Source organism: Salvia hispanica, chromosome 1 (genome assembly GCF_029641045.1).
Source record: "Salvia hispanica isolate PSC_SH4W2 chromosome 1, Shi_PSC_v1, whole genome shotgun sequence".
In the NCBI taxonomy this organism is placed as follows: Eukaryota; Viridiplantae; Streptophyta; class Magnoliopsida; order Lamiales; family Lamiaceae; genus Salvia; species Salvia hispanica.
In genome coordinates this window covers 9,442,899-9,466,321 of record NC_142692.1, presented here as the reverse complement: position 1 = coordinate 9,466,321, position 23,423 = coordinate 9,442,899, and the positions used below count along the sequence as shown (strand labels likewise).

At 35.2% G+C, this 23,423-nt stretch overlaps 2 protein-coding genes and 1 pseudogene across 4 annotated transcripts; 1 reads left to right on the top strand and 2 right to left on the bottom strand.

Annotated features, from left to right (window-relative positions):
• Positions 1 to 253: 253 nt before the first annotated feature.
• On the bottom strand, positions 254 to 14,484 carry LOC125223645 (ubiquitin C-terminal hydrolase 13-like). Of its 3 annotated transcripts, none has more exons than XM_089063300.1 (32): positions 14,288 to 14,484; positions 13,901 to 14,018; positions 13,161 to 13,299; positions 12,912 to 13,069; positions 12,078 to 12,343; positions 11,755 to 11,973; positions 11,561 to 11,669; positions 11,345 to 11,460; positions 11,046 to 11,144; positions 9,520 to 9,629; positions 8,706 to 8,780; positions 8,160 to 8,238; positions 7,895 to 8,044; positions 7,714 to 7,794; positions 7,506 to 7,625; positions 6,354 to 6,476; positions 6,075 to 6,152; positions 5,901 to 5,989; positions 5,651 to 5,759; positions 5,195 to 5,263; positions 4,992 to 5,102; positions 3,880 to 3,935; positions 3,585 to 3,762; positions 3,403 to 3,504; positions 3,215 to 3,286; positions 2,998 to 3,063; positions 2,168 to 2,233; positions 1,858 to 1,944; positions 1,621 to 1,737; positions 1,410 to 1,484; positions 1,169 to 1,255; positions 254 to 812 (listed from the first exon to the last, which is right to left on the bottom strand). In XM_089063300.1, exons 1-32 carry the CDS (start codon positions 14,318 to 14,320, stop codon positions 771 to 773), a joined length of 3,399 nt encoding a protein of 1,132 aa, XP_088919426.1. In that variant the 5' UTR covers positions 14,321 to 14,484; the 3' UTR covers positions 254 to 770. The 3 variants fall into 3 exon arrangements, with proteins under 3 accessions (XP_088919426.1, XP_047982843.2, XP_047982846.2); XM_048126886.2 differs by having other exon boundaries at positions 13,161 to 13,305; positions 14,288 to 14,483; XM_048126889.2 differs by having other exon boundaries at positions 1,621 to 1,734; positions 13,161 to 13,305; positions 14,288 to 14,483.
• A 2,788-nt stretch (positions 14,485 to 17,272) lies between these two features.
• On the top strand, positions 17,273 to 20,907 carry LOC125222888 (uncharacterized). Its single transcript, XM_048125755.2, has 7 exons — positions 17,273 to 17,653; positions 17,956 to 18,075; positions 18,154 to 18,312; positions 19,142 to 19,291; positions 19,374 to 19,490; positions 19,820 to 19,939; positions 20,126 to 20,907. Exons 1-7 carry the CDS (start codon positions 17,372 to 17,374, stop codon positions 20,570 to 20,572), a joined length of 1,395 nt encoding a protein of 464 aa, XP_047981712.1. The 5' UTR covers positions 17,273 to 17,371; the 3' UTR covers positions 20,573 to 20,907.
• Positions 20,908 to 21,591: 684 nt separating this feature from the next.
• Positions 21,592 to 23,164, bottom strand: LOC125221307 (single-stranded DNA-binding protein, mitochondrial-like; annotated as a pseudogene).
• Positions 23,165 to 23,423: the final 259 nt, after the last annotated feature.

The window sequence follows — 23,423 nt, the reverse complement described above, 5'->3', positions numbered from 1 at the left end:
ACCAAAAATAAATAAATATTGAAGATACATTTTATAGATATAGATTAATCATTTGAAGTTACCATAATATAACAATATATTCAGATTATGCATTGGATTTCAAGCAAATGCAATAAACTCATAATGTTACTTGTTACTTGACCATGTGATCTAATACCAGAAAAGCGCACACACCCAACAGTATTATTCATTTCAATTTTGCCAGTGCTAAAGTTAAATAAAAATAAGAAATAACAATTGTCACTCTGAAATCTAGTTCAAGGTTGTTGATTCTGCTCCATTTCTCTACTAGTTTTTATACATGACCCCACTTTTTTGTTCACAAGCAGAAATCCTGTACAGCTTATAAATAAAACCAAAACCTTGGCTACCTTTTCTACAGCACTAGCATACACAGGCCAAAATTTCGATCTAAAAAACCTATGATTCGAAAAAACTTACTAATCATAGCTCGTCTTAGGTCACCTTGGAGCCTGGAGAAAGTGAATAATGGAGCCATGGTAAATTCAGACAATAACCAAGTATCCAGCTGGAAATCTCGTATAGAGTAACATCTGACGAAGAGCTTGGCAGCACTGATTTTTTGAGAATATAAGATGTGAAATGCATTTCTGACTCAATCTGTGGTTTCTGATGAGGACAAGGCAGCAATGAAATTTAAAAATCTAAAATGTATTTCTGACTTAATATGTGGTTAAGAGGTGTTCTCCGAATTCTTTGCATGAAAGGTGAAAGACTCGGCCACTCCACACTCCTATTCCACTGCCCTCTTAATTGTATATCTTCACAGCCTTCTCGAAAGGTGGACGGTACTGAAAAAGATTTGGTAACAGCAGATTTTAGTGCAACCTATTCAGAGCATCCAAGGACAAGAAGTACACGATGGCAACTTCAATTTATGAATACATTCATAAGAAAAATAGGCCAAGATATTTAGGATGACAAAAAGAAAAGAAAAAAGCCATGAATATTAAAACGGAGGGAGTAATAAATACTTGGTTGAGATTATTTATACACAACTTGGAAGGGATTGTGGCTTTCGAAAGTGTGTATATACGTAGTCATATATTGATTATAATTTGTTAATCTGAGAGTAAGAATCTAACATGTCAAAGGAATTGAATGAGAATTGGCTTAGAAGAAGCAAACAAGTGCTGATTCAGAATACCTGATTAGCTGCAAGAGGCCTTTTTGGGGTATTATCTATGTGTTCTAGCCCAAGATACTGCTCCCAAGCAATATACATGCTGCTTGTCTGCCAGCCCGAGATTCATACGAAGCAATAAGATGTTAATTCATCTAAACAATATAATTCCAGTGGATGCACAACAGATAAAGAAGAGAAGTTTTTTTCTTTTCTTTTCAGATGTGTGTGTGTGTGTGTGTGAGAGAGAGAGAGAGGGAGAGACCTGGAATCGAGTAAACAAAATTTCTGAATCCTCTAGGTACTCAGTTTGACCTTGTGAAACAAAAGCAAATTTCCACTGGCAAAAAGAAAACGGGACATGAGCAGAAATTAGAGGTTATAACAACCGAGGGGAATATGCTAGCAACACATATCTAGGGTTAGAATCACTTAAACTATTAATGGAATTAGATCTGACTTCTGAGGCATACAACCTTAGAGAACTCCTCATCTGATACACATAACTTTTTCTGAACACGAATCTTGAGATCAGCTAAAATCTCGTCTGCGTGAATGACCAATAAAAAGGGCTCACCAAAATTCTGAATCTTCTGCCACAAACAAAGTGCAATATTGTGATAACAAATAAAAACCAAGAAGTGCATCTTATTGAGCCATTACCCAAGTATGTGATGGCTCAACCACAAGATAAGGATAAATCAAAATGTTACCACTTGGTTCTGACTTTCTTCATTCATAAAGTGATAAACATGAATCAAGCAATCATGACGACCAAGATGTTTCTCTTCTTCAAGTATCTGCAGAAATAAGGGAAACTGTTAAAAGAGAGAGAATGACATAATTTAGTTACGCGCCTGCAGGGGCTAAAAATTGCAAGCACTTACACAGGCAAATGCTACTGAACATGAAATTTGGTGAACATGAGCCTTAAAGCACTTTACACAGATGAGCATGTAATGCACCCACCCATCAAACACATACACATACACACACACACACGGAGAAAGAGAGTGGAAGAACCTCTTCAGCTCGTAAAGTCCAATAGTTGTCATTTATGCTCTCTATCTTTTCCCCTGAAGAAAATATCTGAAAAGAAATCCCTACAATATTATTATCTAAATACATCAAGATATTATGTTAACAGTACTAACAAATCAAAAGCAACTTCATGATCTTTTATTTCCCTTCACCTCGATGATGCAAATGAGAAACAAACAAAAAAAAAACTTACCAGAAGCAAGTATCGCTCATTACTACCTAAAATATACTGCTAGAAAGCATCAACACTCGTCTTCCATAGTCCATCAGGCAGCCTATGTCAGATAATTCAGATCACACCCAGCGACAGGCATGCTATAGGTAAAAATCTGACCCAAACTAACATATTAATCTGATTGTTTCAAAGCCCCCAACGTTCACTTTTCATCTCAGTCACCCACCAGATTAATGTCACTCACATAATTCCCTGCTACTTTCCAATTTATAAGGAGCTTTTAGCAAAATATACTTGATCAATGCATCCTCACCATGTTGTCTCAACCCACGACTACAGAAATTTCATTTAGCTGGAAGCAATATAGCATGATAATTGCAATTTTTTCTCCAATTATATACATGCTATGCTCGTCAACTTCTAAGAATCCCTTTGATGGCCATAGCATTGAGCGACTCATCAGTTGAGTTCAACATCCAAACCTTGTGTGAAATATGAACATGGTTCTCAAATTTTAAGTAAAGACAAACTAGTTATTAGGTCGTAACTTGATAATACATTTCTACAGTCTTCGTCATTAATATAATCAATGAGAACAAAGAGTAAAATATAAATGGTGGAGATAAGATCTCCAGACCTTGTAGATCTTGTGGGTGAATACTTCCAGTAGTCTGAGTTCTGCATTGGGACGAGACAGCTGAACCTGCATAACAATCAGAAGAAGCAATATTAATCAAAGAAGCACCAAAAAACAAATTATCCTATACATATGAAGAAATATATTCTAGAATTGAAATATGTATCCTAGTGAAATGTTGATACAATGAATCAACATTATCGGTCCAATAGTTTACCTTCATCCTGAGTTCATCAAGCAAATCAGCCACAGTGCTATCCTTAGGCAGTCTAACATTGTGAATTTCCACCTGGAAATCAGAAAGAGTAGGAGAATAATGATTTTGTCAAACATAAATCAAAGGGATTGATGTGTATGCCAACTTGCCAAGCACAACAAATTTACTAAAACTAGAATATGACTTACTTCGCTGTTTGTCCCATGACGGAAAGCCACTCTGAGCGTTCTTAAGCCTTGCAATTCTGGCAGAGGCATATCCAGGACTTCATAGTACAATATATCAGAAGTCTGACCAAAATAATAACTATTCAATATTTCAGATAGTAAACATGTCAACTCAGACTCTTTAACGTTAAATAATAGCTTACCTGATTGTGATGCAGTAACATATCTAGCAGATTATCTACTCCTCTATACTTTATAGGATGAGGTTTTGGTTGTTGAGTGTATGAATTGCATGACGTAAGTCTAAGTTTAGAAGGATCATCTACTCCAAGTTGGCGAGCCAATTTCTCTACAACTTCATCATATGTGTCAAGCTTTGACCTTCATTTATTATAGATATATATTTATCAGAATGCAACAAATACACAGATTAATGTGATCAACTAATATAAAGACGACGTATTGAGTTCAAAATTTTTTGACAAATTTCGCACTTACAGTTGTAAACAAAATTCATCATCTTTAGGCTTTTCTAGGGACCGAAAATGAATAACCTGCAAAACATCCAAAATAAAATATGAAAATGATTTCATATTCAGATATCTACAGTATTATGAGTTTAGTTTGTTCAATGTCACCATCAGAAACTTCCTATCTTCCTTTCTAGAGTCCTAGACATGCAAGGTTCACAAAGGAAACTATTGCTAAAGAATTGGTATGTTGTTTACGAGTCCAAATTATTTTTCAAAACAGCAACTGAGAGTTGAGACAAATATTTATTAACAGAAAACAGAAAGTATACTCGAGAGAATGGAGGCAAGTAGTGCAAGGAAGTCTTGGCTCACATGCTTGCTCCCAATGCTATTAGTTCTACTACGCAGAACCCTTAGTTTCTTTTATGCTTTACAAGACATTTAATGGCTTAGAAGTTACTACCAACGTCCACCAAAATTTGTCCCACTTTGACCCGGCATGGGTTTTAAGAAATGTAATGGAAAGTGAGTTGAAAAAGTTAGTGGATTGTGGGTCCTACTTCTATATATTAATTTTATAATAAAATGTGAGTAGAAATGAGTTAGTGGAATATGAGGTCCACTACCAAAAATGGTAAAAGTGAAATGGACAAATTTTGGGGGACGGACGGAAATGGGAAAATGGGACAAATTTTGGTGGACGGAGGTAGTAGAACATAATAAAACACTCTTTTCATTCTCATCAGTGGTAACCTCCTTTTCTTTTTGCTCTCTTTTTTTCTTTTATGCCAGAGCATCTCAGCAGTCCGTACCAATAATATTGATTTGTAGTTAAAGCTTAAGATGACTAATGGCAGTCACATACTCAAATGTATCTTTATAAATTTCAGAGTAGCTGTTACAAAAGAGGGGCCCTTAAAGACAAACAAGAGTAAAAAACTTTTTTTAAAGAGTTCGGATCAAGCCTGAACTATGAGCCCTTCATGCCAAAAAGATTTTCAGAATCTCAACAAGATAAACAGGAGTGCATGGACAGAAAGAGCATAACACTTGTAAATACATAAAACAGTAATTTCACATAAGAAATATGAAAAATCGATACTAAATGAAATTCATTAAATACTAAATGAAAAGTACTTGGAGATTATGGCGGTACTCAAAGAATGACCGAACATCTGGGCAACGAAGTTTCTGGAGAGCTTCACTTGGAAGGGACTTCTGAATGCAAACTATGTCCCCATCCTCAAGCTGTAGTTGAAGACAAAGCAAATGATACCACCATTTTTTTTTCACATACGGCATAACACACATTATTAAGAAAAACATATGCAAAACAATACCTGGCTAGACCTAAAAGTGAGTATCTTCTGGATATGTTCACACATCACATTAGGATCAAATTTTATTTCCTGATAACCAGAAACAGAACAGATTAATACCAATGAGTTGACACTGCCAAACAGTGTAACCAACCCCACCCCCCCAAAAAAATGAAATTACTGCCGTAAGTACTTGAGCAACCAGGAAAGGAAGGGAAATGAAGAAATGTAATGACCATTCCAAATAGAAGACAACTCATATCCGACTCCCCTATATCTATTTTGGGAGTAAGAAATCAAAGATAGGTACAATGGACCCTTCTTTAACTACTTGATGTAAAGCTGAGAATAGAACAGCCAGCTCATTACAAGAACGGGGAAAGGGACAGAATGGTGTGGTTACGGGGAAAAACAAGAATATAAAATTAAGAAGAATATGTATGGTTCAAAATTACTTCTGATATTTAAGCAACAAACCTCATAAAGCTCAATATCTTCCTCAGGAGCATAGCCAGCCATCTCATTTAGTCTAGTCAAGATATCTACCGGCTTCCCAAAGCTCTTCACAAAAAGTCTACCAACATATCTGGCATATAAAACGGATAAAAATCAATGACAAAGAATTGCTTCTCGTTTTCATCTCTAGGTGATGTCTAACTATTTGGTCCTACAGATATGTTCTACATAAAAACATAACAAAACAAAGGAATGCGAACTAGAATAATACCTAAGCTCTTCCTTTTCTGGATCATAAAGCTTGAAGAATAACAAAATGTCATCTTTTGCCTTATTAGGGAGAGGGATAGGCAGGGAGTCCTGATTGATATCATAGAAGGTTATTAGCAATTTAGCGTTATTTATGAAGGAGAGCTTACTTTCTCACAACAAAAAGTTCCATTACCGGCCCACGTTCTAGCTCTAAGAATAGCCTCAACTCTGCATTCTGAGCTTTATTAGACATATCCCTCAGATACCCAACCTACATCCATGTGAAGAATTGTAACACAACAAATCTCAAAACAGTCGAATTCGTATAGGAAAGTACTGATATACTTAATAGTACTAAATATAAACTGATAGCATATGAAGACCAATGAGTTGGTCAAAAAAACTGTTGACTATAAAGGTACAAGACATTCATAAGTGGTCACTTTTATAGGAAAAAAAAAAATTTGCTTACAGTCTGTGCTTCCTCAGACTGTGTCAATGGACGGTTAGGACGATAAGTGTGATTTTGCCGTTTTGCCCACAGCCAGAAGCGTTGTAATTGCACAGGTATACCAAATTTATTTGCAACCTCTTCCTGGGGAATAAGATCAGTTGATGTTAATAATAACTACAGCTTCAACAACTGAATGTTGTAAAAATTAATATGTGAGATGGCTTAGCCTGGAACGACTTTATGTATTTCATAAAAAATTATAGAAAGTGTATGCTCATAAGAACAGACTGAATTTGAAATTTAAGATATGTAACATGTTGATTTGTAAATCGGCTTAAAGCATCAAACTGACTTATACCCATCTGATTCATTTTCCTTCTCTTGATTAATATTTCTAGCCAAACGTCTTAAGCTGAAATCGGATCACTTATTTATGGCAAACAAAAAAATCAAACTTGCAATGTAGTATTATAGAAATACAAGTATGATTTTCAAATCATATTTGATGTGATTTTAATTCCACTTGAACTGCTATGGTTATAGAATCTCAAATTGGACATTTTAAGTCACAAGTCACAACTATGTTTTCCATCTAAAGTTAAACTTATGGATGGTTGGCCCACATTTATGTCTAATCTTTTACATATTTCCTAGATGCAGGAAGAGCCCTCTTTCTTTATTTGAATTATTTTTTAAGTATGTTTCACAAATAAGCAGCCTGCCTGCATCATCCCAAATTTCCAATGACTAGTTAGCACACTTCAGAGTAAACATTGCATAGTTGCTGCTTGCCAACAACATTTCACCAATACCAGTTGATCTTTAAGCAGACTAGGGTGCCGATGACACATTGCAACCACACTGAAAGTTTTACGCGGATGTTTATTTAGCATAACAAGTAAGAGGAAATATTGATAATCTTAGGACAATCTACCCTCTCTTTAGGTATATGCACATATCCATAATAATATTGAAGAGAGGACGGTTCTGGCTTCCACACTCTATGATAAGTTCCCAACTGTGCAAATAGAAATGCATTCATCCAGATAATCTAGCTCCACATCAAAAGGTGGATTTCTCATGCACTAGTATCTACTTCTAGTGAAGAGATACAGCAGCTAAAGTATTACAGAAATAATTGTAGTGAAACATTTAGTCATGTTTACATACCTTAAAAACATTAAATGGCATCAGCTTCTGGACACGGAAGCTCCTAACTTTATCATGATCGACTAAATCAAAAAAAACGTTTCTTCCAATCTGCCCAACAAAATCTTCATCACATACTACCTGGAAGCATCACGCCACATTCTTATTAGTTGCAAGCCCCTACATTAGAAAGGTCATTCAACTAAAACATGCTTCTTAAATTACTTACCTTTACAATAGTGTAAAGATGTGCTTCGGCTTTTTCTTTCTTCTTTTGTTCTTTTTCTTCTTGTTCTCTCTTCAGCCTCTCCTAGTTGACAGCTCAAACTCTAGTCAGGCCACATATAGTAGGTAAAAGTAAAGACTGTTACCTTTAAGAAATATGAAAATATGCTGATATCAGAACTAACCCTAAGATGCTCGGCAATATCCTTCTCATCGACATGACACATGATTTTATCCTTGTCACTTTCACGTATATACACCAGCATATAAGCATTTGAGTGTTTGGTGAACTTGAAGGGAGTATTATTGATTCCCTGGTTTGTCTGCATCAGGTGCTGAAAAGATGAATGAAGAAAGGAAATTGTTATCACTAAACCAGAGAAGACTGTTAGCACTGCACAACCAAAGCAGTTTATATATTTCACCGAAGAATGACATCACAAAACCTACTTCTTCTTCACCGCCATACAGCTCATCTAATGCCTTCTTCATATCTTCTTTTGTCACTCGTTCATCATCAAACTTATACCTGAGAGATAATTACGATTATTTGCTGTTTGAGATTTATAACAAATACATTTGTAATCTTTCTGTAAAAAGCCCATGATATACACAATCTTCATGATTCAGCCAAGGAAGGGGTTTCTGAAATTTTTTGATGACAGTGGTGTAAGAAAACCACAGTGAGGGATGCTGACTGCATAATTTTTTCAAAGGGACTAACTCTCCAGAGATTTAACGATCACAACTATATTTTTGATTACGTAAAGAGAATTGACAAGAAAATGAGGCAAAAAAAATATCCATCCAATCAACAAAAAAGACTCATTATTGCAAATGTAATTCCTAAACTCAGACCAATTCCCAACCAATAGAATACACGAGCTTAATGATGTATCATAATCAACAGGACTCGCTGAAAGCTGAAAAACCATAAGAATAGTACTACTTTATGCTGCAAACATTAAAAAACAAGTTTTAGAATGGACTGCATACCACTGGCTGGAAAGAGTAGGCTGTATAAAGGCATAATAGTGACCACCGTGCACACCACCACTATGGACCAAAACACTGCAAATAATATAATTTGAACCAATGAAAAGATATAGCATACAATTTTGTGATATATATGCGTTATAATGCTAACTTTTCTTAAATTGCGAACTTGCTAACACATCAACGCAATGTATTAAAAATGTCAACACGATCAAAATGTCAACACAACTGTGTTGACATTTTAAATATCAATGTCAAAACAGTGCATTAAAATATCAACTAAGTTTATGTTGACATTTCATTATCCGTGTGTTGACATTTTTAATTCCTTGCGTTGATGAGCTAGCAGAGTTAGCAACTTAAGAAAGTTAGCAACGGATCACACCTCTATATATATATATATATATATATAGATGGATTTAGAAAGACTACCATTAAGTGACACAGAAACATAGGTTTTCATATCAACTTGGGCATTTACAAAAAAAAATTATCAAAGTAAACCTTGTTCAGCATTTACTATTCACAATCTGGGAAAATATATATAATTTACAAACTTGTTTGTGAAGCATCAACATAATTCTATGAACCAAAAGGCAAAAAACAACCGTTCAAAAAGTATAATTTTACAGTTAAAAATGGAAAATGTCTCTGCGAGAACGGAAAGTAAAAAAATCTTGCTTTTTTCACACAAGGTATAGGTGTTGAAGTAAAACCCAAGAAATACTATTACCTAGCCAAATCAGTTGAGTAAGTGGTAATTTTTCTCACTATAAAGCTGGGAACATAATGATAGAAAATCTCCTCATCTGACCTGTGAAGTGTATAGAGGTTACGTACTCTTCTATCAGCATCAGGTGACAAGTACTTTCCATTATCTCTATCAAGATCAAGTTGAAGAGGAAACTCATAGTGATCATTTATCTGTGTCACCGAAATCAAGAAATTAGGCTATCCACTTTTAGGGCAATATAAAGTGCAAAGAGTACAAAGTACAAATACACCAGAAATCACAGCTAAATCAGCTAGCTAAAAGAATCATATACAACAATGAAACGGCAGGGGCAAAACTCGAGACTGAAGTTTTGAGAGTTGAGACTTAAGAGAATTTGGTTGGCAAATGGCTTCATCAACACACTCACTCATTCCTTTCCTTCACATGTCCGGCTAGACAACAAGAATCAGCTCCTGAATTCCTATTGCCTAGGGTACTTCCATTGTTCAAATTATGGTTTTTGACTGAACTTCCATATCTAACGCTTTCAAAATTTAAATGTTATGACTGAACATCCTTTTTTTTGCAATTCGAATCACTGGCATTATTTCAATACACAATAACCAAACGTTAGAGATTGATTCCTACTGATTAAAAGAGAATATCTCATGGAACCTTTCCATACTTTGTTTCTATTGGTATAACTACTTTCGTAAATCGCTCCTTGTCTTGTTTCCATAATCCATAGTTATTTATGCATTGATTAATTATGAAATTCATTTTTTCTCTCTCTTTGCATTCTCTTCATTAGTTGTGTTTTTCTTTTTTCTTAATTTTCTATCTTTTAACACCACCAATACCCCAGAAACACCATCTTTAATATATGGTCCTTACATAGCAAGTTATACTTGGTCACCGAATTATACCCATTTACTCAATTTGCAAGAAGTTCATGGTTTGCGTTGCAATTTCTGAGACATTTCACATTTTCTAGTCTTTTCTACATCTTTTTGGAGGAGAACAAATATGTCTTATAATGCAACTTAACTAAATTAGTGCAGCTTAATAGAAAGAAGCCATTACAGGAATTCTTCACTAGCTCTTGTTCTACATGTAAGTATATAACCATATTCAAAAGGGAGTTACCTCTTCTGGTGACTGTGTATTGCATGTGGAAACTCTTCATTTTATGAGCAAAGGTTTATTTATAACCATACATTTGTCGTGCTCAATAATTAAACAGCTACGAGGAACCCTGATTAGGCACCATTGTTAAGTCTACCTAGAGGGGACAAGTCTTGGAATTCATGGATTCTCCACGATGCGACTAAAAACCCAAATTAGTTACACCAATTATAGAGTGGCTGTTCATATCATTTCTGTATCCAAATTCCAAGAGTGCTAACACAGCAATTATTAAGCTAATTGGTAGTGACTAATTCTGCTCAACCTTAGAACTATCAGTTATGCCTTATGTAAGTTGTAATGCCTAGGCTCTATGGATTTGGCATCGAAAAAGTTCATTCCAACCTTGTCTACCTCTAGTACTGTATGTGCCAAAAGAATAGTGAATCAGGAAAGCTCTTGATGGAATAGAATATATTACGTTTTCTATAACTGCTCACCTTTACCATAACATCACGCACAAAGTCGTATTCAAACCGCTTTAAGTGAAGCTGGAGAACTGGGGGAAAGTCAATGAATAGCACTCCTTTCTTAGCATCCTGAAATAAGTAGAGAATATTAGCTTAAGAAGGTCAATTACCGAAAAAAAAAATCTTCTTTTAGGACAATATGATCATAAAAGAAACAGGAAAACAAGACTGCTGAACTGTACAATGACAAGAAATGCATTGCTCATATATCATGGAGTATGATTCATATCCAACATTTGTCAAATCCAGTTAAGTGTTAACATGAGCACCTGCAAACCATGCTGTTCAGCATGGTACTTGTTATCTCCATCTAGATGTTCAACCGTAACATATTTGTCAAAAGAAGCATAGACATCATCACAGCCTTTGACATCAAGCTGAAGATCTGTGACATGAAGGAGGAAAGACGCGTTCTTACTTCTTACAATGAAGCATAGAAACAGCAGTAAAGTAAAATCAACAGTAAATCTGATCATGCTAAGTACCATAGAATGACTCTTTTCTACTGGATTTGTAATCTACATTTATGCACTCGATGTAGTTCATATGGTGCCCTTCAAATAACTGCTGTATGGCACCTTCCACAATGGTTCTCTAATGACAGTATCACAATTGTCAGTGGGTAACAGACTAACAGTATCCAAGTTCGGGAAAATTGAGATTAGTAGAAGCTAAGAACCTTCATTTTCTCTTCAAGCTTCTCGCAAAGAACTCTATTGAGTTCTTGTACATCATGTTGCAAGAAAGCATCATAGGTGTCCCATCCAAAGGATTTTGTCAACTCCTTTGTTGCAACACTATTATCGCTGTACTGTAGCTTGTAAAATAAACTCTGCAGAGCCAGAGGGATACTTGCAGATGGCATATCAATAACATTAGTAGGCATATGGTACACGACCTGAATTTACAAGCAAAGATGTGTGAGTAAGATCATGAAAGAATCAAAGAACCTTAATAAAGTAACTCAGATCCGACTACATAGCCCCTAATAAATATCCTAACCTTTCTGAAGAAAGGAATATGGTACAGAGTTTGGAGAAGAGAGTTCATATAGCAGGTAGCCCCTTGGTTTTTCAGTCCTACGAAACCAGTTTCTTTCTTCGAATCATATAGCCATGGATCCATAGCTTTGTACACCGCAACCTCAGCTTCAACTATACAGGTGTCATTGACAAGATAACCCCTGCTAGGATCATGAAGTTCACGAAGTGGCATAAAAGCTGTAAAGCCCCAATCATTTTCTCGCGCACTGAATTGATGTTGCGTTTCTGCATGATCATTAAAAAGGATTTGTTTACATTAACTAGCTTCATGCACCCCTTAGAACAGAAGATTGTCTCTAATTGAATGAAGCATCATTTCAGACCAATCATTGATTCATTTCCTGTTTACACTTGGCCAATGCACAGATAATTGAAAGAAACAGCAATGCAAATTTGATTTTTACTCAGTGAAGTTCTACATAGTAGTTAAATTCTGTACAAGTAGAAAGGGATTAGTAATGACTGGAGCTGCAAGAGATGTTAAGCAATACACATCATATTAAGAAATAAATATAATACTGCTTCCATATCTATGCCAAAATCGGGGATATCCAATAGTTATTGTCCTTGTCTAGGAATGTCAACAATATAAAAAGGTTTTAAAATATTACTGGAGGTAGTCAATTTTATGTACCTAATTACTCAATGAATGTTGCTCTATAGATAGATAGATTAATTCCTTAACCACTCTAAATAGTTTATGCTAAACCAAATGTTTAGCAAACAAGGTAATTTTGCTAAATAAATAAATAATGCAATGAGGTACTGAAATAATATATTGTCCCTTCATTACCCTTTCGGACTGAATACTTGCTATGGACTTGATTCACAATAGCCAAACTGAAATGGGCATATCGAGTCCATCCATAAGGTAAACCGGCAGAATCAGCAACATCCAGATACATGGATAATTGATCAGCATTGTTCCCCTTCGGAAAAATAAGAATCCGCCTAACAGGAATGATAAACTATTTGTTAGCATTACACACCAAAATGTTAATTACATCTACTGAAGCTCTTAATCTATAGAAAGAACAGTTACCATTTGTAATCACCGAGATCAAATATTCCAGAATAGAGCTTCTTAGTGGTTATCTTGGAAAAAAAATCGATCTTCCAAGTAAATTTTGCTGTGCGAGGATCCTCTGTTGGCTGGTTTTCCACATTATTTTCTGTTGCTTCTGGTGCTACAGCAAAGAGTGGACAATGAAATGAGAATATAGAACTACAGAAACAATGAAAGAAAAGTAAACGAGACAGTGTAATTCATGATGCAATGCATGCAGATGAAGTAACAACTAAAAGCATTTAGCTCCCTCTTTTTGCCCAGCTACTGCACGGAAGGAAAGCATGACAAACATACTCCTAAGGCCTCACACCATTAGCTTCTCAAACTACAATTGCCTTCTCAACGTGGGAGACACTACATGTACATAAAATAAACAAATACGGTGGGTTCCACGCAGCCAACTAACTGTTTACCATAAAAAATTTCGTGATGGATTTTAGAAATTTTATTGCACCAAGGAAGGTTCACATTTAAAGCAAGACTACAAGAACCCCCACCCCAAACCCTCCTCTCTGTTTCCGGAAGTTTATACAGAAAAGCAGACACAGAATGTATAACATTTAAGAAAAAACATTTTTCTTGCAAGCCATACAGAATGGCCACAATTAGGAAACAGACCAAAATCCCTATTACATCAACACATTTTAACCCACTCCAAAAAAATAAAACAAATATATTAGGGGGGAACACGTCTATCTACTTATTTGAGTTACCTTCCACTCCCATTGGCAGAGGCCCTTCCACTCCCATTGGCAGAGGCCCTTCCACTCCTATTGGCAGAGCCCCTTCCACCAAATCTGATCGAGGAACTAACATGTCCTCATCCTCTTGCTGCAACCGAAAGAAAGATTAAAGATTTAATACAAATGAAACAAAATACGCCGCATATGAAAACAACAGAGTAGCATACACCTCAAACACTTGATCGCCAACTAAACCTAAACAGAGGCCAATTGAATATCACTGGAGCTCGTTCTCTCACAGAAACAGACTAAAAACACACACACAAAGCACGCACGCACTGCGAATTGGCACCGTAAACAAACATGTAGGTTTATCCGAAACACTAGTTAATACAGGAGGTGCGCGGATTCACAAACCTCGTTCGGGGCGGGAGACGCTATGACAGTCATGTTGATTAGTCGAGTAGAAATTGAGGCAGAATTAAGCTAGGTTTGATTGAATTGGGTTAGATTCTGATAGGAATTTTGCAAATGTTTTCAGGTTTAGGAAATGGCAGCCTTGGTGCAAAGGGGGGAAAAGGTGGTGGGGAAAGGAAGGAATGATATCTGACGTGGACTATTAATGCTTGTTTCCTCTTTTTATTCGCATTTAAATTGATTTTAGTTTAATGCTGTAATTCTTCGCAAATATCGACTTCATTAAAGTGGGTCCACAGTGAAATCTATATTAACAACATTCAAATTTAATTACCTTGTGATGAAGTTCATGTTGTACGCCATCATATTTTCATGATTTTACTTTTTCACGACTTCAATGTGTGGGCGGGCCCAAATAGCCCAATAAAATTTATAAAGTTGAGCTGGAAATTTTTAACACAATAAATTACAATGTGATTAATCCCTAATTCGTTAGGATTAGATCCAAAAATCCAATAAAAATTCCATTATGCCTGCTCCTAATTCGATACTTTATTAATTATTTTATAATATTCAATTTTATATTAAATATATAAATTATTATTAAAAGTTTATTAATATAAATAATTGATAAATAAATTAGAAACTTGAAATGATTAAAAAAAATATCTAAAATTCTAAAACATGCTTTAAAATTTCTAGAAATATATTTATGTTTCATTTTGCACAAATCTCAAATATTAGTATTTGATCATATTTATATTTGAGTTTAAGCATATATCTCAAATTTATCATAATTAAATATTTCACCTTTTATAAGTTTCATCATTATTTATTAAATTGAGTGCATGTTAATTTTATCAAAGCAGCCTGATTAACTCGTTGAGCTAGCCCGAAGCTCGAGCGTTTAGGGTTAGAGTTTAACTTTTATAACAAAAAAAAAAGACCAACCCGATTAGCTTGCAACCAGTTGGGCCGACCGGTTTGACATTTTCCTAGATATGAAGTAAGAGAGAGGATAAAGTAAGGAAGGGGATAAAGTATGACATACATAGTGTATTGTTTTTTACCAAGCATAGAAATTACTCTATTATGTTGGAACGTCACGAAAAAGTAATACGATATTAAATGGAATGAGAGAGTACTAAAGTGTCTCGTATTTCAATTTTAGAGTAAAAATATAAATAGTGTAAGCTAAATGTTTCGGCTTAAGAATGGTATGGGGAGGGACTTCTCATTGTGGTAGTTGTGGCCTAAGACACAAATAGAGGAGAATGATGATGTTGCTAGAGTCCTGCCTTGGAAGGAGCTCCCCATTATAGATGCTCTTGTAGATTACTTATTCCGTTCCCAAAAGATATACTAGTTTCACCATCTCGGGTTGTCCTTCACAATTAGATAAAGTCTAAATATGGAAAGTTGTCAATAAAAATAAGCAGAGTTGTGATCAATTGCTAACTAATTATCAATTTCAAATTAAGACAAATTCTTAGCTATTAGATTAGGAGATAGTGGTTAAAATAATGTCAAGTGAATTTTATTCTAAATTTAAAAGTTATTAATGTCAATTCTGTGTGGTAGTTATAACTATTCGCTTTCTTTCTCCTTAAAATCATCTGAAAATTTTAAATTTACGTAACTCTCTCGATTTAAATTATTTTTTGCAAAAAATATATAAAATTAAAGGTAATTTTATATATTCTAACGAGATATCAATTGCATATGTTCCGACGACGTTCGATGATGAATTTAATAATTTGTATTTCAGTTTTCATATATGTTGATAAACAGATTTTTTTATCAACAAATGCTTCAAAGAATTCCAATATGCATGTAAAATCTCAATAAAATTGTGTTAATATGTTCATGTATACTTGTATTGATATTTGTAATACACTATGTTGATATCACAAAATCTTACCACTTTGTTGATATTTTGTCTACTATTTATTGTAATTCACAAGGTTTAATCTCATCTACTCATTTCAAAATCTAATGGAGTAGATTTGGTCTTAGTTTTGAATTATGATGCTATAAGTGATACTATAAGAGGACCCAAAATAATCATACACATCATTTATAATGCGGACCCACAATCCACTAACACTCATTCCACTATATGTTTCCCCGCTCGCTCTCTCTTACTTTTTTTTTTAATTTTTAATTACTTTACCAATTGACATTACAACACGTGTTATTTACAATTTTGTTTATTTTTTAGGACGAAGTGAGTATAATATTATAATGTGCAGACCCATCTACTTTGAAAAGACTACGATCTGGAGGCGATGGATTGGCCAATGAATAACTATAACGATTGCATAAGCTTTCATGGACAATATTTGCAAGCTTCACGACTTAACCTGATATGATCATCAACAACCGTAATCCTATTTTATTGAGTAACTCATGGCAAGACCTCCTTAAGCTCCAAGGAGTGGAAAAGAACAGCTTCCCTTCTTCAATCTGATGATAGACAAATTGAGATTATTAATAAATGTTTGGAGGCATATTTATGCAATAGAAATTTAAAAATCGTATTATGGTGGACTCGAACTCCAACTGTTTTTTACTACAACTTTTAGCAATAAGTGAAAAGAGAATTAATTCCAACAAACAAAATTTCAAAACTGATCAAAGAACTTTGAACTAAATTACGTAAAGTTATAATTATAATATAATTAAAAATCTATTTATATTTATTAATTTTGTTTGTCTTTATTTTTTATATTTTAATCTGATTATAAAAAAAAACAACAACAACAACAACTACTACTACTACTTTTATTCGAATGATGAAATTTATTCTCTAAATGGACTAAAATTGAGACTGTATAATGAGGCTGGGCTGAAATTTATTCTCTAAATGGACTCAAATTGAGGCTGTATAATGGGGCTGGGCTGAAATTTATTCTTTAAATGGACTCAAATTGAGGCTGTATAATTGAGGCAAGGCCCACTTTACTTTAATGCCTACACAGTAACACAGCTGAGCTATGTTCATCATCAATCCCTCTCTCTTCCCAAATTCAATTTAGGGTTAGCATTCAAAACGCTTCACTGATAACTCAATTTCGTCCAGTAATGGGAAGGAGAGAGCGTTCGAAAGCGGCGAAACTGGACAAATATTTGTTGTCGGAAGAAGACGAAAAAAAGGGGAAATCCCCAACCGAAGCGGCGAGCGACGACGAAGCCGAGGCCAACGAAGACCTCAGCCTCAAAATCGTTCAGAAATCAATGCAGAGAGCCGCTAAAAATGATCCAAGGGGAGACGGTGTTGCGGAAGTAGTTGATAATTTGAAGGAAGAGCCGAGTAAGAAAGAGCTGAAGAAGAAGAGGAAAAAGAGCAAGGAAGTTAGAGATACCGTAAGCATTGAGCCGAACTTGATTTATTTTGAAATTTGTTTACTGATTAAAAATGAGATCAAGATTTATGCGGAGAATTGTTTCTGGTATTATAATTAGTTAACTTGAAGATATTTTGCTTAGTATGTTGAGATTTGATGTGCTTATTATGATTCGTGTTTATATCTGTACAATGTGGAATTATTATGCTGCTGGAGATATGTCCTCTGATGTGATCGAGTGGATATGAGTCATACAATGTATGTTTGTCAAAGGGTGATGCTGACTGAATCTAAGCTTCTTTTCGGCCTTTCATTAATTAGGTGGATGATGTAAAGGAGAATGAGAAACCAGAGATTGACAACACTGCTGAGGTTGCTAATATAGCTGTCGAAACCAATCCTGTTGAGGTGTCAGATAATGCTGTCCTGAGGAAACTTCTCGTGAGTTTAATAACATGCGCACAAGCATTATCATTGAGATGTGCGACAACTCGTTTATGATTGTTTTTGTAATCTCAGCGGGGGCCGAGGTACTTTGATCCTCCCGATAACAGTTGGGGCGCTTGCTATAATTGTGGCGAAGAGGGCCATACGACTGCCAACTGTACTTCAGCTAGGCGAAAGAAACCTTGCTTTGTTTGTGGGAGTTTTGAACATAATGCAAAACAATGTTCCAAGGTAGACACTCTAGAAAACTGCTGCACTTTTTTTTTCACTGTTCCTAGGTGATAAGCAGGTTAATTTGCAATGGACTTTATAACAAATAATCTTGCTATATTCATCATTTGACTGATATACTGTGGGTAGGGATTCGATAAGAAGTGGATGTGCTTTCTTTTCCCTTTGATTAGTTAAATTCATTCCTAGATTTTGTTCTTGTACATGTTGATATGGCATTTGTTTCATAAAGAATTGTTAATCTGTTTGGAGATATTCCAAAATAGCACTGCATGCATTCTGCCATTTCCCTATAGTATGCCATCTTTCTTCAAACCAGTATTTTCTATTGGCTGAAATGATTTTCATAACATCTAGTTAAGTTAATGGTGGAAAAAGATTTTTTTAATGATTTAGCAGTCTACACTGATTTTCCTAACAAGTTTATTACAGCTTTATAAGCAAATTCAATAAGAGTATAGAGTAAATCCAGAAGAAAGTTGTATTACATTATTTACAAGAAAATCTTGCATTAACCAATATGTTAAGGGGAAAATTAGAAAATATTTCAGTATCTCATACTTTTTTTGTGCCAAAAAAAATACATACAAACTCTTTGGATCTGGTAAAAGAAATTTTAACAGACTTCCTATTTATTGGTTTAATGTGAAGGAGAATTTGGGAATTTGGTTTTTGAAACATAAGGGTAAATTTTAGTCAGCTTGGTTTGTATTTTTAGTTAATGTTTTGTAAAAAATATTGTGTCTTATAGATATTTTGTAAAGATATCGTGGTTTTGGAAGGATAATGTTTGATTTAGATTTTTATTGTATCTCGTTTAATTGTTCAGGGACGAGATTGCTTTATCTGCAAGCAGCAAGGTCACCGTGCTAAAGATTGCCCAGAGGGGTACAATCGTTCAAAAATATGTCTCAAATGTGGAGATTTAGGGCATGAAATGTTCTCATGCAGGAATGATTATAGCCCAGATGATTTGAAGGTTCTTTTTTTACCTCCTGGGAGATGCACTGCGGCATTATTATTATCTTCACAGATTTGATGACAACCTGAGTGTTCTGCAGGAAATACAATGTTATATTTGTGGAATATATGGCCATCTTTGTTGTAAAGAATATAGCGATCCTGGGCCCAAAGAATATTCTTGTTATAGATGTGGTCACTCCGGTCATACGGGTTTGGTGAGTTTGATATACTTTCAAATTTCAATGCATTCTTGGTCAGTTTACAAGCATGATTGATCAAGTAAGAAGGCATGATTATGAACAATAGTTGGCTTTTGCTTATTATGTAATCAATTATGGAATATTCTAGGCTCCATTCACTGTGGCTGCTTTTTTTGTTGCCATTTTTTATGGGACCTGAAGATTTACATGTATTATTACTGCTGAGTGTTTCATTTGTTCCCAATTCCTGAGGGATGCTACTATGTCACAGGAAACACACCCATATAGAGCATTATTTTTTGGTTTTAGCTTTCCATTTCTGAAGTAGTTTCTGGTTTCTTCAGGCTTGCTCTGGCTTCCGTGGCCATCGGGAAACAAATGATAATGCACCTGATAGTTCATGCTACAAGTGTGGGATAGTAGGACATTTTGCACGCGAATGCACCAGCAATAGCACAATGAAGGTGTGTCACTGTGTTCCCTTTAGACTTTTTCATTGTGTCACTGTGTTCCCTTTAGACTTTCTTAAAGTCTTGACACTAAATCATAGTAGTAACATTTAATAGTTGAAAATTGTAGAAATCTGCTTCCTTCTACTCACTCCTTGTTTTAACTTCTTCAATCACTGAGTTTCTGGGTATTTTCACCAGGCTAGTAAGAGAAACCGTGATCCATCAACACCCAAGCACAAATCTCCCAAAAAGAAGAGAGATCATTTGGAGACCCGGTCTGTCCCGCGTGATATTGGAAAGGAACGGAAAGGAAAGAAATCCAAGGGCATTGAATTTCATTCGGCTGCAAAACCAAAGCAGAAAGGTGGTTGGATGACTGAACATCCTGGAGATTATCATGGCAGTAGCCAAGATAATTACTGGAGATCTCCAGCAACCCCAAGAGATAGAAAATCTCGGAATTCCTATTCCAGCGATGTTCATGCATCGAGCTCTCACTCTTCAAAAAAGCCTAAAAAAATCAATTTGAATGATTCACCGACAAATGGGTCAAATAGATATCATCAACGCAGGTATACAGCATCAAGATTTGGCAATAATAGCAATGGTTATGGTGGCAGTGGAAGAAATGATGATTGGTGGTAGAAGTTTTATTTAAAGGAGGTGAGCGTGGTACAATCTGATGCTGTCCTAGGCCACATATACTGATTATACGGGGCTGTGTGCCATTTGGGCCATCGCGTGCAGCTGATGTTGGAGGTTCTTTAGGCATCTGCTGTGAAGGTAGCCCCATGTTTTCAGTCAATTTTGTTCTTTTTTAGTAATTTGCATTTGATGCTCACATTTTTTCAGATAAATTTTCTCTTCGCCCAGCTGGGTCTGTAAACTGTAATTTTGACACTGGTTACAATTTTACCATGTGTTGTAGTAGTAATTTGTATGTAGTTTTTTCCGGATATCTTACTATAAATTTTCATCAAGCCTTCTCCTACAGTATAAGGTAGGGTCACTGAATTAGAGAGTAGGACTCGAATGACAATTCCTATGTCCATTCCCAATTATACGACTGTTGGCTGGTAGCATTACTAATTACTGAAAAACAGTGAGTAATAATAACAATATTTATTTCATTAATCCCAAATCAATTTATTCCATGAAGATACTAGGTCATATATTCTCAATACCATCTAATTCCATTCTAATTAAACATGAAATTGCTTGTATTCCACTGAATTATGGTATTAAAAGATGTTATTTAATTTTATTGCGTCTGGGCCTGATAAAAGCATCCTAGTGTCTTTGTTTGTTGCATTGATAATTTATTGATATCTTTTACTCTCACATTACCTAAAATAAATGGAGTGTGCCTGCAAAACTATTTTTGTGTATTCATTTGGATGTGGTAATGCATTAGGTTACGTAGACAAAGAATGACACATTTGTTGAGATTCAATTCACATGGCCTTCCCTAAACGTGTATAATCTGACTCTTTGCAGTTACTAACTATCCCTAATACAACAAGAAAAGGCAAACAAAAAGTTTATGTATCCTGAAACTTGAAAAACGAACGCATACCACATTCATGAATACTATAACATCAAGAAGAGGGCCAAATTCAAATCCAACTACTAATTTCATAACAGAGAAATGTAAAGAATATCACCTCAGTAATATCCAACGCCACTCATATCAGTCCTTGAAAACTGCGCAGCTTCACCCAAAATCCTCCCATTCCGACGCACAGCGATCTCTCTGATTCGACGGATCATTGAATATTTTAGTCTCCAGATTCCCTTCCACGTACAATGTGGAGCCAGGGGCCAGATTCTTCGCCCAATCTGTCAGGGTAAACGGAGACCCTGTGCCACTGCACCGCGCACCGCTCCTCGTTGTCAAGCGGCCTCCGATTGTTGCGAATGCCGCCAGTTCCGAGTGAAATTAGGGTTACCGTTTTCCCGCTCCTTAGGCGCTTCTGAATTGGCGCCTGCCCCACCAATATCGCCTTGTAAATTCCGAGGTCCAAGCCGTTTTCGAGTGGTCGATCGGCGTTGGCGCGCTGCTGGTTTGGAGGGAGAGAATCGGCCTCGGAATCAGAGAGGCTTTTGGTGCAGAAAGTGTTTGAAAGTGAAGAGTACTAGTCTTCTAGAGAGAGGAGACGCCATCAAAATTGCTTCTAAACCCTAAGCGAGGTTTTATTAGAGAAAGGGAGAAATGCTGGAAAAATAAGAGAAAAGAAAACACACTTAGATGCAGTTAGTCGTTACTATTTAATCTCCAACGTTTTAAGTCATGTCGCAATTTATTTTGTAGTAGTAGCATTTTAGAAAGGAGTGCAAATTGCAAAATAAATAATAAATAAATAATCATCGAGGTCCAAATTTTAAAAGATGATCAATAATTACCATACCTTGGCCGAATTTCTATTTATAACCAAATAGTATGCAATAGAGCTTTCAAGATTGGATTTTTTTTTAATAATAAAATTCCGGGTTTGTGAAGACGAATTAGTCTTATGTGTCTTTCTTTAATGAAAGACGACTCATGTGTCTTTCAAAAGATTTTTAAAAGATTATGGAGATCGTGAGATTGATTTTTGAAGGATTTCATTAACTCTCAAGTTGCAGATTTTGGAGGAGATTTCACGTGGGAAATTTAGCTGAAAGGCATGTAAATCGGATTTGGAGGAGATTTGAAGGCACTAAGTATGGTAATATAGTTATGATTGAAACAATTCCTATGAAAATTATGGTAAGATAGTTATGATTGAAACAATTCCTACGGAAATTGAAGATGATTTGTGACAGGTTGAACCAATTCCTCTTTGTCAAAAATAATCAGTTAAAGATAGCACGATCCTCACATGTTTCATTAAAGAAAGATGTATGAGGCTTATGTACTCCCTCCGTCCCAAGATAAGTGACCTACTTCTTTTGGGCACGGGATTTAAGGAATGGTATTTAAATAAGTTAAAGTGGAGAGAATAAAGTATGAGAGAGGGAAAAGTAGAAGAGAGAATAAAGTAGATGGAGAATAAAGTAAGAGAGATGACTTTTTGCTAAAAATGGAAATAGGTCACTTATAGTGGGACACCCTAAAAAGGAATACAAGTCACTTATCTTGGGACGGAGGGAGTATCTTTTACAAAGCTGAAATTAAAAAAAAAAAAAAAAGTTTACAATTTGGGAAGCTCTACTGTATATTTGGCCATAAGTAGAAATTTCCCCATAAGTTGACATTTAAAGATTGTCTCATGAGAAAAAAAAAACGGCAGATATCGCAATTTTTAAAAATATTCGATGATATTATAACTTTGATAGTAATTTTGTTTAACTGTCTCATGACAAAATTTTAGGACATGCTATATGTTTGATTAAGTTAATTAAATCACATAGTCAGGCAATTGAATATTTATCCACATAATATTTTTCGTTTGTCACAATCATACATAATTTTTCTCAAATAGTATATGAAAATACGAGATAACCGAGAAAAATA